Consider the following 14,429-nt stretch of genomic DNA (forward strand, 5'->3'; position numbering starts at 1 on the left):
ACTGCTAATACTCTCAATATTTGAATTTTGTATAAGCATGTACCTAGGCCTTGTTTTGTAACTTGTAAGAAGTTTAAGGCAAATAATAACCAGAACATATAGTACATACAACACTTTACAGAATATGGCCAATGATGTATACAGAGGGAAATGCATAGCCTTCTTATTAAACAAGAAAGAATAAAAATTAATGAAAGTCAACTTAATAAGCTAGAGAAAAAGGAGAAAATATAAGTTTTTAAATATCAGAAAAAGAAGCTGAAGCTCATAAATTAGAAAAACAGAAAAAGCAGATTGATAAATCCAAGAACTGGTTGTCTTAAAAAACACACACAACTAGAAGCCTAAACACTAATGAGATAAAACAGCCTCTTTTTGTGTCTTTTCATAAATAGTGCACACATACAAGGCACACACATTTCTAAGGTCCTTTTGTCTCCAGAGACTGGTGTGGGGATGTGGTAGGTGGCTTCATACAGACAGACCATGAGTGGACAACTTCAAGTCCCATCCTGGATGTTGGTGTTTTTGCCTTTTTGGTTGGTATGGGGTGAAGGAGGTTCTTGTTGGCCATTCAGGCCACATAACACCCAGCTTTAGATCTCTTGTGTTGCTTGGACATCTGATAATATCCATGCCCTTAGTAGGCATGGATATTACACACACACACACACGTACACGCACACGCACACACACACAGTTCTTCCTTAAAGATGAACTCTGGGGCCAAGGTAAAGGTAATATATCAAAGAGCATTCCTTTTCACCTTTTGGGAGGACTGGGTATGCCAGGGTTATGAGTGAGTGCTTTTGGTGTGGTTGAGCCCTGCACACAGCACTTCTTGCCCATCCTATATGGACCCCAGGGCAGGAGAGTAATACAGGCCAGAGGCAGATGCCCCATTCGAGATTTGGCCATATGCCCTATATCTCCCAGCATGTGACTGGACGGCCCAGGTCAGGCAAACACCTGGGATCCCTGACCCCAAAGAGTAGAGAGCGCCCACCTGGATCAGACTGTGATTCTGGCTTTTATTCCTCGACATCATAACGTTCCGCCACTGCAGGTACTTCTCCTGGTGGGCAAGGATCTCATAATTGAGGGTGGAATTCCGACTTCGAAAGTCCTCAAGATTGGAGGTAGGATGAGGCAGCATGGCCACAAAGTTCCCATCGGTGAGTTCTTCTAGTGAAATGGGCAAGCCAAACTTTTGGCTCAAGTCTTTGATCATGGCAGAGGAAGGCAGCAAGTCTCTTGTGATCACCTCCCTGAGCTTGGTGGTGTAATGACAGATGTAGTAGATCCTGGAACACAGAAGGGCCACCCTACTCAGCCTCACCTACCTGGCAAGATAGGCCCCACTGCACCCAGCCCGTATCCTGTGGCGCCTCTCTAGCATAGCGCCTGGCCTGAGCCTCTTGGCTACAGTGCACCCCGGGCTCGCTCAGCGCCCACACTGCACTCTTCATAGTCGGTCTCCTCTTCTAACCCAGGTCTGCTTCTCTTAGCCCTGCTCCTAGAGCAGGCACCAGAAAGTGGCCATTCTACACAAATGGAGGAGCAGGAGGCGCGCGCAGCTTCCCAGGGTGGGGAGTGCCCACCGCCGAGGGCCTGGGAAGTCACCAGGGCTGGAGCAGCAGCAGCCCCAGCACCACGGGCAAAGGGGCGCAGTAGTCAGAGATCCAGATCTTTGGAGAATGGCTTTCTGAGGAATAGGGAGGGTAGAACAGGGGATCCTGGGAGAAGCAGACAGAAAAGCAGACATCTAGTTGAGAAAGCTGTTGGCCTGGTGGACCTGGGAGTTTCCCACCGCTCACTGGGAAAATGGGTTTTCACCGGTTTCTCATTCCTCAGGCTATGCTAGGATAGTCTCCAAGGGCAGCAGGTAGGTTCATGGGACATGTGTTTGAACAAACTGTTTTCATTTCACCAAAACATTTCTCAAACTCTCCCAGGAGAGCATGTGGAAGAGTGGAAATGACCCAGGCTCGGGGTCCCTTGGAACTGCACTCCACCCCTGGCTCTGCTTCTTTGGGCATAAAGAGTAACAACTGCACCTCAAAGGGTCACCGCACTGCCCACAGTCAGGTCGCCGCCACAAGGCAGCTGGCAGCTCCTGTCCCTGCAGCGGGCGCGGTGCGCACCTGGTCAGGGTCTGGAAGGCCTTCTTCATCACGCTGTTGTGGAGGTAGAGCGCCATGTGCTTCATGAGCTGTGACAGTGGCTTGAAGAGGTGCACGTGGTACAGGATGGTGTCCATGTCTGCGTAGAGGCGGTGCTGAAACAGCAGCTGAGAGTTGTAGAGCACCTTGTGTTTCCTGTACTCTGATTTGGTAATTCTGCAAAAGGAGGCCATGGGACAGGGTCCGCACCCTGCTCCGCGGGCTCTGGCACCACTGTTGTTCTGCTCTGGCTGACAGAGGTGGTTTTTGTTTTTTGGCTTGTTTAAAACCTCGAAGGGGAGGTTGGCTGTGAAAATGCTGAGACCAGCCTCATGTTGCTTGTGTCCCACTGCCCTTCCCTCACCCTCCACCCTGGTACTCACTTTTGCTCACTGGCTATACCAGCCTGGCTGTTTCTAAACGCAGCCTGCTATGCCACCCCCTGTGTTTGGCACACATAGTTCCCACGCCTCACTGAACCTGGTGAAGTCCATATGTATCCTGCACATACTGCTGGGGGACCTGTGTTGTCATGGGGTTTCCTCCATGAAGTGTGTGTTCCAGTACTTGCCTGTTCTCCTTTGGGACATTTTCACTGTTTTCTTATCGATTCACAGGTGTTTAATATGTTCAGCATACTAGCTCCACACACTGTAAATATATTTTTTCTCTGTTTGTGTTTTCACTATTTTTATGGTGTTTTTGGATGAAGAGAAGTTATTAATTTTAATGTAGCCAAATCTATCATTATTTTCCTTTATTCTTTGTACTTCTGCCTTATTCAAGAAATCTTTCTTTATTCTGAGGTTGTGAATACATTCTCCTTTATTATTATCTAAAACCTTTAAACTACTGGTTTTCAAAAATAGATTTTTCTCATGAACTATGGGTAAGCCCAGGTAACTGTGGTCCAATTAATTGTACTGGGTCCACCAATAAGGCACTTTATGTCAGATGTCACCATTGAGAGAAACTGGGTATTGGGTACATGGAACTTCTCTATGATAATTTTGTGACTTATTATAAGTGTATAATTATTTCAAATAGGTTTTAATCCACCTGGAATTGGTCTTTGTAAATTACATGAGCCAGCAAATTAGGAAACCATTAGTGAATTAGGAATAAAGTAGAACTTCCCCAAATTGGTAAACGATATCTACGAAAGCCTATGCCTAGCATAATATGGGAAAGACCCCATGCCTTCCACCAGAGATCAGAAACAGGCAGGATGCCACCAGTCAGATATAAAATAATACTGCAGGTCCTAGCCAGCACACTAAGGAAGTGAAGACATGCAATTTGGAAAGCAAGAGACTAAACTATCCCTATTTGCTGATGATATGATGGTCTATGTAGAAAATCCCAAGGAATCTACCAAAAACAAACAAACATTCCTCAAGCCAACAAGTTTAGCAAGGCTGCAGGTTGAACAAAGAAAAAATCATATTTTTATATACGAGCAATGAACCCTTAGAAACTGAAATTAAAAAGACTATACCACTTAACTCAAAAATAAAATACTTAGATATAAATCTAACGAAACATATACTGAACATGTATGTTGAAAACTACAAAATCCTAATGAAAGAAATTAAAGACCTAAATAAATAAACATACCATATTCATGGACTGGAAGACTCAACATGGCAATGATGTCAGTTTTCCCCCAGATAATAAGTAGGTTTAATGATTCCTATCAACATTCTAGCAAGACTTTTTATAGATATAGACAGCCTATTATAAAATTTATATGAAAAGGCAAAGAAACTAGAATAGCTAAAACAACTTTGAGAAAAAAGAATAAAGGGGAAGGAATCGCTCTACTTGACTGATTATATAGCCACAGTAATCAGACTGTGTGGTATTAGTGAGGGGATCGATACATAGGTCAATGGAACAGAATAGAGAACCCAGAAATACATCCATACATTTAGGACTCACTGATTTTTGATAAAAATGCAAAAGCATTTCCATAAAGGAAAATGTATTTTCAACAAATGGTGCTTTGGTAATTGGATATGAATTGGCAAAAAACAAACTAACAAAAAACCCCAAAACTAAAACAGAACACAAACTCAACCTAGGTTCCTGCTCAAGATGGTGATGTAGGAAGATCCTGAACTCACCTCCTCCCACAGACCTGACAAATCTGTAGCTACATATGGAACAGTTTTCTCTGAAAAAAACCCCCCCACAAACCCTAAAAACTAGCAAGACTGACCTCCTCTTCATATAGGTCTTCCCTTCAACTAAAGGCAATCAGTGCGTCTTGTTAGAACATCCAATTACAGAGCCCCGAGGAACGCCGCACAGTAAACCCCGAGGAAACGAGCGAATGCACCCCTCTCACAGCAGACAGGGAACCCCAGGTTGGTTTTGAAAGATCTCCCCACTCACTCAGTATGCAGATGCCACCTACCGGCCTTGGTGGCTCTCCCACAGCCGCTTCAAGCCTTGGTCAGCCAAGCCTTCCAGAATGAGGAGGTGGGTCTTCCCATCCAGCAGGTGGAAGCCGGTGAGCACGTCCAGGTCCTGCCTTTCCTGGATCTTCACCCGGACCTTGAAGGCGGACAGGATCTGCCGGATGGTGGCCATGGGGTAGGAGTCCAGGTCGAGGGCTCTGGCGTTGATCATGGTGATGTCCTGCAGCACGCTGTACAGGAGGAAGCTCTTCCTGGAGTCAAACACGAAAACGATGCGGCCAAACTGGGCGTCGGCGAGGTCGGGCTCGGGGCCTTCTGCTGCGGCCTGCAGGGGCACCGCGATGTCTACCCGCAGCTTGAGCAGGGAGTTGGCCTCCAGGTAGTTGCCCATGGGCATTGGGCCGCAATGGAGGACATCTGTAGGGACCCTAAACCCCACAACTTTCCTGCTCCTGCTGTCCTGGCCGTGGTGTATGGGCTTGGACTCACAGCTGTGGATGGGGACAGCCAAGTTCAAGTACTTTTGGCCAAGGAGGAGGTCAGCAAAACTTACCCGGGCGATGCCATAAGGGTCCCACGTTTTGTTTTGGGATTCAAAGGGGTTGTTCTCTGTCTCTTTGGGAGAGATGAAGGCCTGGGAGTTGAGGTATGAATCCAGGGGGTCCTCCCCAAACAGGGTGGGCTTCCGGGAATACTCCTCTGACTTTCGGTCCCGGTCATGAACTTCTACCACCATGGGAGGGCCCTCCAGGTATTCCCTCAGGTCACTGGGGTGAATTGCCCCAAGGAAGATGACATTGATGTCCTGGAAGGAGACGCGGCTTCCATGGGGCTGCCCCTCAGTCTGGTGAACCGGAGCCTTATGAAACTGGTACCTGCAGTACACGGGGGTGCAGAGCCTCTGTGAGAGAGCCAGGGGACATCACGTCACTGGACTGCAGTGGCAGTCACTCTGTCTCCCCTCTAAAGGGCGGTGCCCAGTGCAGGGGCTCGAGTCCCAGTGCCACTCTCACCCCCCAGCCGCCCACCCCCCACAGTGCCTGCAGCCTGGGTTTCCTCATTCACAAAACACCAGCGAGACAGCCTGCTCTGCAAGGTCGTTCCCAGGGCTGAGGGACATATTTGAAAGCACCAAGATGGTGGCTGGCACAAGAATAGGCTCCCAAACTGAGTGCCACGAAGACAGGCCATGCGCCTTTTTCACGTCTATATTTCTAGCTCTTAGCCCAAGGTCAGGCAAAGAAACGGTGGACACCAGTGAACTGTATTTTCCAGACATGCATGGGAGGGACTGGCACAGGCTCATCTTTACCACATTAAGCATCCAGCTGGAAAGCTGCGGCAAGGGCAAGAGAGACTCAGAGAGGTCTGGGCTTAAGAGGGCCTGGAAAATGAAATGGGACGGAGGGCAGAGCTGTGCGAGGCAGAAAATAGGGAACTTGGTATATTTTCACGTGGTGCTAAGATTTTATAACCAAAAGATAACTGTTACACAAGTTTGTTGTCCAAACTCATATCTCAAGTGCCTTATTTATTTTACACCGATGCTGAAAATTTATTTTAAAACAATCCTGGGTTGGCAGTGCTTCCAGGTTGCTGGAAGAAGTGATTAAGAAACCTTTCTGGAGAAATCCGCTTTCAACCTACGCCCCAAGGAATGGGTGGGAGGCTCCCTACGGGACAGAGTGGGGGGAATCGCCTGTTGATTTCTCTCCTGGCTCTGCCCTCAGGCGGGTTCAAGTTCCAAGGCTGAAATCTGGTGGCAGTGACAGCAGCTGGGCTGGCACCTGAAAATCTGAGAAGAGAGGAATCCTCTTTGGCCAGACAAACTGTGATCCAGAGAGTGTGCGGAGACGCCTCATTATCGTTTTCTCTGTATTATATTTCCCCACAACCTGTTCTCAGAGGCAGACCCAGTCCCAGGAAGGGCATGTGGAAGTGGCAACACTAAAGCTACACCCTTTGAGCCAACAGACCAGGGAGGGGACTCCTTAGGAGTGGAGGGTAAGGAAAGGGGAGGAACCAAGAAAGGGGCTCCATAACTCTGCGTGTAAACTCCTGGGCTTATTCCCGAACTGCGCCTGTATGGCTCTGATATTAGGTAGCAGACTAGAGTGTAGAGAACCAAACTACAGGGTGGACCACTGCACAGGCCTCAGGCTGGTCTCCGCGGGGTGCACATGCAGGACAGACGTGAACATCACTGTAAAATCTTTGAAAACTGAACTGACAAATCCACTGCCCACAGAGGGTGGGTTGGAACCTGCAGCTTGACTCTAACTGAGTCTGTTGTCTAATAAGACAAAACTGCCAACATTCTCCATAAGATTTAAACAAGACTCAGAGTCTCATAACAGAATATTCCAAATGTCTAAGATACAATCTAAATTTACCTGATAGACAAGAACCGGGAATGTTGACCAATTATCAAGGGGAGAGACAAACAAAAGATACCAGCTCTGAGGTGACTCAAATATTAGAATTATCAGGTGAAAACTTTAAAACAACAATTATAGCCATGCTCCAAGAAGTAACAAAGATGCTCTTGAAACAACTGGAAGGTAGCCAGTCTCAGCAAACAGAAACTACAATGCGGGCCCAAATGAAAAATTTCAGAATGAAAAAATTCAATAACTGAAGTAAAAAATTCACTGGATGCTCCAAACCAACATGGAGATGGCAGAGAAAAGATAAGTAAACTTTCAGATAGAAAAGATGTGATCTGAAGACACAGAGAAAAAAGATGGAAAATTACAAAGTAAAGAGAGCCTCAGAAACCTGTGGGACAACATCAAAAGGTCTGACATTTGTATCATCAGAGTCACAGGCTGAGAGGAGAAAAGATATTTGTAGAAAATACATTTCAAGAAATAATGTCTGGCCCTGGTGGGTTTGGCTCAGTGGCTGGAGGGCTGGCCCGCAGACTGAAGGGTCTTGGTCCCATTCCTGTCAAGGGCACTATCTTGGTTGCCCGCTGGACCCTTGGCCCAGTCAGGGTGCGTGTGGCCCAGTCAATCAGTGTGTCCCGCTCACATCAGTCTCCCCTCCCCTCCCCTCCCCTCCCCTCCCCTCCCCTCCCCTCCCCTCCCCTCCCCTCCCCTCCCCTCCCCTCCCCTCCCCTCCCCTCCCCTCCCCTCCCCTCCCCTCCCCTCCCCTCCCTCTGAAAAGCAATGGAAAGGATATCCTCTGGTGACGATTAAAAAGAAGAAAAGGAACAATGTCTGAAAATCTCTCAAATTTGGCAAAAGGTATAAATTTAGATTCAAGAAACTCGGTCTCATCAGGATAACGTCAAAGAAATACATGGCCAGACACATCCTCATTGAACAAGCCAGACTCTCTCTTCTTTAGGAAACACACTCGTATTTAATGAGCTTACTACTGAAAACTCCAGATGGAGACCTGGAAAAACCTAGAAGGTAGTATTGGCTATTTTTCCCCTTTAAAATAGAAGACAAATGAACAAGACTTCTAAAAGCACTTTCAATGTGCACGAACAATGAGTAATCAGCGTGAATCAATTGTGAGGCCCCTTCCTGTGTCCACGTCATTAATTGGTTAGTGTTTCTTTTCTTTCCTTTTCTTTGGGGGTGAAAATTAACTTTTGAGCCTATAAAAATTTTTAAGTTGTAACAATCTGTTAGTCTTACTTTTTCCTTCTCATTCTAGAAACTGGTGTGGTTTTATCATGTTCTTAATTCTTGGGACAACTTTCAAGACAGCAACATAGTTTAAAATTACCTTTTATGTTGAAAACTTTGAAATTGCTTGAGAATCCTGCGATGTTTGAAATATAGAATAAAATAATTACTACACAAGACTTCCTTTAAACATTTTTGCTCTTAATTAAGCTCTTAATTAAAGCAATTTGCCATAGAAATGACAATACTATGCAAAGCGATATACAGATTCATTGCAATCCCTATAAAAATACCAGCGGGATTTTTCACAGAATGAGAACAAATTATCCTAAAATTTATATGGAACCACAAAAACAACCCAAATAGCCTCAGCAGCCTTGAGAAAGAAGAACAAACTGGAGGTGTCATGATACCTGATATCAAAATATACTGTAAGATTATAGTAATCATAACACATGGTCCTGGCATGAAAACAGACACACAGATCAATGGAATAGAACAGAGAGCCCAGAAATAAACCCACAGCTACATATTCAACTAATCTATGAAAAGGAGGCAAGAATACATAAATGGTGTTGGGATACTGGACAGATACATGCAAAATATGAAATGAGACCATTTTCTCACACAATATACAAAAATAAACTCCAAATGGATTAAAGGCTTAAATGTAATACCTAAAACCGTAAAACTTCTTGAAAGAAACAGAGACAGTAATTTTTTTTTTAATCCGCACCCGAGGATATTTTTTCCATTGCTTTTCAGAGAGAGTGGAAGGGGGAGAGAGGGAGAGAGAGTCTCAAACAGAGAAACACCGATGTGAGAGAGACACATTGATTGGTTGCCTCCCACATGTGCCCCAACCGGGGTCAGGGACGAAGCCTGCAACCAAGGTTTGGGCCCTTGGCTAGAATCGAACCAGGGACCCTTCAATCCACAGGCCGATACTCTAACCACTGAGCCAAATCAGATAGGGAGGCAGTAAATTTTTTTTTTGACATCACCCTAAGCAATATATTTTTGGATTTATCTCTGCAAACAAAAGAAACAAAGGAAAAATAAATCAGACTACATAAAACTAAAAAGTTTTTGCACAGTGAAAGAAATCATCAATAAATGAAATAACAGCTTACTGAATGGGAGGAGATATTCACCAATGATACATCTAATAAGGGGTTAATATCCAAAATATATAAGGAACTCATACAACTTAACACCCCCAAAATCTTCAGACAAACCAGATAAAATATGGACAGAGTGCCCTGGCCAGTGTGACTCAGTGGTTAGAGCATGTTCAATTCCTGGTCAAGGGCACATACCTGGGTTGCAGGTTCAATCCCTGGCCCCAGTTGGGGTGTGTGCAGGAGGCAACCAATCGATGTCTCTCTCTCTTCCTCTGTCCCTTTTCCTCCCTCCCTTCCACTCTCTCTAAATAATCAATGGAAAAAATATCCTCAGTTGAGGATTAACCAAAAAAACAAAGCAAAACAGAGACCCTGAATATACATTTCTTAAAAGAGATTATACAGATCGCCAAGAGACATGGAAGTATGGTAAAGATCACTAATTATCAGGAAATGCAAATTAAAACCACAATGAGATATCACGTTATACCAGTCAGAATGGCTATTATTAATAAATCAACACACCACAAATGTTGGCAAGGATGTGGAGAAAAGGGAAACCTTGTGCACCGTTGTTGGGATTGCAAATTGGTGCCGCCATTATGGAAACAGTATGGAGGTTCCTCAAAAAATTAAAAATAGAATTAGCATATGACCCAGCAATTTCATTTCTGGGTATTAATCCAAAGAAATTAAAAACACTAATTTGAGAAGATATATGCATCCCTATGTTTACTGCAGGATTATTTATAATAGCCAAGAAGTGGAAGCAACCTAAGCATCTTTTGATAGATGAATGGGTAATGAGGAGGTGGTGCATATATATAAAGGAACACTACTCTAGCCATAGAAAGAATAGAATCTTACTATTTGCAAAAACATGAATGAACCTAAAGGGTATTACGCTAAATAAAATAAGTAAGGCAGAGAGGGACAAATACCATATAATTTCACTTATATGTGGAATCCAAAAAAACAAAATAAATGAGCAAATAAAACAAACTCATAGATAGAACAAATTGATGGTTGCCAGATGGAAAGGGGTTGGATGTCTGGGTCAGAAAGGTGAAAGGGATTAGGAAGTACAAATTGCCAGTTATAAAAATAGTCATGGGGCAAAAGTGCAGCTCAGGGAATACAGTCAATAGTATTGTAATAAGTATGTAAGGTGCCAGGTGGGTACTAGACTTATTGGGTCATGATAACTTTATAAGGTATCTTAATGTCTAATCAATATTTTGTACATCTAAAACTAATATAATATTGTACGCCAACCGTAATTGGAAAATAAATTTAAAAGTAAAAAATTGAAGGGAGAATTAGTGCACTAAAACATATAGCTGAATGGATTATCCATGTTCACACAAAAAGACAAAGATATTAAAAGTATAAAGGAATGATTAAGAGGAAATGGAAGAGAATGTGATTAGATCTAACATATACCTAATTGGAGTTTCAGAAGACCATTACAAATAGAAGAGCAGAAAGGTAAAAATAGAAAAGATAAGGACAGAGAATTTAGGAACACATCAGGGGCATGAATCCTTAGGCTGAAGAAGCACAAATATATCTCCAATCACTTAACCTTTTCTCAAGAAGCTACAGGAGGATGTGCTCCAGCCAAACCAGAGAGCAAACAAAGCAAGAGGAAGACATCGAATCCAGGGGCAGAGATCCCAGTAAGAGAGGGAAAAGGGAACTTCCGAGACAAACAGCAGTGCTAAACCTGGCTGGTTCAAAATAAGTGAGCAATGCTGCTGTAACAAGGAGGCCTTGGGGTTCCTTCTGAGGGGAGGATCACTGCCTGCATTAGAACACCTGTGGTGTAGTGGGTGACCAGAAGACTTGGTAGCTCCTAACCCAAGAAACCCAATCTCTTCTATGTCTTGCTGTGAGATCCTAAATGGTGAAATGGGAATGGTTATATATCTTATGCAGGGCACTGGGGGGAAAAGAGATGACATGTAGTGGGGAATCTGCTGGGAATAGGAGCTTTCAAATCAGGCTCACTCTTACCTTTAGTTCATGGATGGGCACAGGCTGAGATGGAAGGCAGGAAACACCTTTGATCTTTATGATCAACGGGTTTAAGTCCTGCTTTTGCTCTTCTGACATGATAGGAACTTCTGTTTTTAAAGTCAAGAAACAATCTAAAATGTTAGCAGACTTTTTACTGCCACGGCTCACCACAGTTTGCCATCCTGGTGGGGGGTGAGGGATACACACAGCATTAGAATGCTACTCATGACATTCCCAAGACAAGCACAGGGGGATGAGGCAAGCTAAGACGAGCCAATGATAAAATTACAACAAAAAAAAAATCTTAAAAAAAAAAAAAAAATTGGAAACACATGCAGATAGCATGTTATACACCAATTTCTCAGATTGTTTCCATAAACTCTCTAAGAGAATTTAATTCTTTAAATTTAATCTTCATGATCATCTTGTAATATAAGATGTTAAGTTCCTGAATCACCTATAGGATACAATAAGGAATACAGATAGTTGGGTGCCACCCTGAACAGTCTGATTTACTTGGCCCTCACATTGTAATTTTAAAAAAAGCTCCCCAGGTGATTGTGCTCTCTAGTACAGTAGTTACTGTCTATATGTGACTATTAAATTTAAAGTATATACAGTTTAAAATGCAGCTTAAATTTAAATTAATTAAAATTATATACAGTTTAAAATGCAGTTCCTTCTTCACATGAGTCTCATTTCAAATGCTTAGTAGCCATGTGTGGCTATGAGCTCCTGGACTGGACAATGCAGACACAGAACATCTCCATCACTGTAGAAAGCACTCGTGCGGAGTGCTGCTCCAGGCTATTACTTTAGGATAGAACACATTCAGGAACAAATCATGCTAATGTCTGTTTTGGTCCATTGTGTCTCTTTAACTGCTGGGGTCCAATGAGGAAGGCATAGATATTGATGTAGAACATAACTGATACATTTGAGCCAAGCTGGTTTTGCAACAGTACAACTAGAAAAAAGGGCAGGTGACTTGAGCCACTGCATGGCACACAGAGAGCTGTGAGAATACTTTTCTCATAAAAGTTGTCCATTCATTTCACCAGGTGGAGACATACTGGCATACGGAAAAAAATACCAAAAGCTCCAGTTTTGCAGAGAGGGTTAGGTTCAAATCCTAGATCTGACTCTTGGTAGTCATGTGACCCACAACAAGTAAGAGGTTTTTTGAGGCTCAATTTACTCATGTGCAAAATGGGCACAGCTACCACCTTTCTTAGGGCTATGCACGTCGAGGTACCAGGAACATTGCTTAACACATAGTACATGCTAAAAAAAAAATCAGCCTTATTCTTTTCAAAATGCTTGTAAACATACGTCTAGGGCATAGAGACACCCAGTCACGCATGCTCAGAAAGACTAGGCGCTTCCAAAGCAGGCTGTGGGCCAGCGTGTGCAGCTGTCCGCATGTGTGGGGAGCATCTCCTGGGGCAACCCAGCCCTTATTACACAGGTTAGCTGTCTGTGTTGTGCCTGGGGAAGACCCTGGATTGCCTGTGGCTGACCCTACTGGCTCCTCACGCGACAGCCAGCATGGGAAAGTCCGTCTTCCTTGATGGGCACTCCTGATCCCAGCTTCCTTTGCAGCTAAGGTACAGTTATGTAACCGCATTTATTCTATAGGACTAACGGTAAGATCTTTTGAGGAGCTTCTGCAACAGATTTTTATTCCTTATGAAAAGAGGACCAGAAAAGGAAATGTCCTTCCTTCCTGCCTTTGGGAATTATCATGTGAGGACATGATGTTTGGAGCTGCAGCAGCCACTTTGTGACAGTGAGAATTAGGAGTTTCCCAGCACCTGTGGGACTGGACTCTGAAAGGACCTAAACTGAAATTTCTGCAGATTGGCCAGTAGAATGTACACACTCATGCTGATGGCCAAAAACCCCCACAATAAAATAGGTTTGAAATTATTCTCTAAGGAGAAAAACAAGAGGACCCCCTTCCCCCCATGTTACCCTTTTTAAAACAAAGTCACATAATTTTATCCAAAATATATCCTGAACTTTCCATCATCAAAACATGAATTTAATGAATACCTACTTATTACTTATCAAACTGTAGAAAACCTAGTTTGTAACTTGTGATAGACCTTACAAAGCAAAACAATCAAACCCTTATTCTGCCACTAAGCTGTGTGACTTCCGGTAAGTTACTTAACTTCTCTGGCTTTTGATTCTTCACTGAAAAATATTGGTGAGAATGGTATCACCATCACCACCACCAGTTCACTGGGGGACCAGAGTTTGTCATGAGAAGTAATGATGGGACATTAGATACTGGTTCCCTTTCCTAACTCCCTTTACTAGATGTTTTGGTAAACACCTGTAGAAACATGTTTATAAGAAGCAGCATTTGATTAGCAAAATTGTGACATTTATTATTCTCACAGGTTTCCTTTGACTTTCAAATTGGACCTGGGTTCAAATCCTGCCTTCACACTCACTATGTAATCTTAAAAAAGTGCGTGTAACCTCTCTGTGCCTCTGTCTCCTCTGTCTACAATAGAGATACAAACCCCCACTTTGCATGACATGAGGTAGCACAGAGCAGGGATTTGATCGCCACGAGCGCCCTGTTTGTGGGCTTTCAGCCGCATGTGACCGACGCCAGGCCTGCTGGGAGGGGCTGCGGTACCTGCGAGGAGCGGCATGACCGCCAGCTGGATGGAGAAGGCGCCCTGCGCCCAGTAGTCCGCCAGCTTGGGGTCGGCTTCCTCCTCCGCTGGGTACTTCTTTCTTTTCTTCTGGTTTTTCCTGCCCCTCTCCGCTTCCTTCCATTTAACTGGGAAATCAAAGGAGGGGAAAGGGCGTTAAGAGAAGCTCACATTCAAGCTGCCACATGTGAATGCACGCACACTGCAGAGGTTCGGGAAGGTTCTGGAAGCTCCTTGAAGGCAGAGGTTGTTCCTTGTGTGCTGCCCTTCCCAGCTACTGGAGAGGCATCTCAGTACTGGGCCAGTTGCCAGTTATATTCAGGGAGAAGTTGAGGGGTGTCCTGACTCCCCACCCGTTACTGCCTGAGAACGTGGGCAGGAGGGGCTG

General features: G+C 44.2%; 1 protein-coding gene across 1 annotated transcript in view; it reads right to left on the reverse strand.

Moving 5' to 3' along the window:
* CFAP92 (cilia and flagella associated protein 92 (putative)) overlaps positions 1-14,429 on the reverse strand; it is a 29,659-nt gene that overhangs the window by 7,425 nt on the left and 7,805 nt on the right. Inside the window, exons 5-9 of the mRNA XM_087816159.1 lie at positions 14,023-14,169; positions 11,367-11,551; positions 4,582-5,486; positions 2,145-2,339; positions 1,007-1,304 (exon numbers count right to left, since the gene is read on the reverse strand). Coding sequence (XP_087672285.1) covers positions 1,007-1,304; positions 2,145-2,339; positions 4,582-5,486; positions 11,367-11,551; positions 14,023-14,169 — 1,730 coding nt within the window. The remainder of the gene's footprint in view (positions 1-1,006; positions 1,305-2,144; positions 2,340-4,581; positions 5,487-11,366; positions 11,552-14,022; positions 14,170-14,429) is intronic.

Source organism: Miniopterus natalensis, chromosome 4 (assembly GCF_054644295.1).
Source record: "Miniopterus natalensis isolate mMinNat1 chromosome 4, mMinNat1.hap1, whole genome shotgun sequence".
Classification (NCBI taxonomy): Eukaryota; Metazoa; Chordata; class Mammalia; order Chiroptera; family Miniopteridae; genus Miniopterus; species Miniopterus natalensis.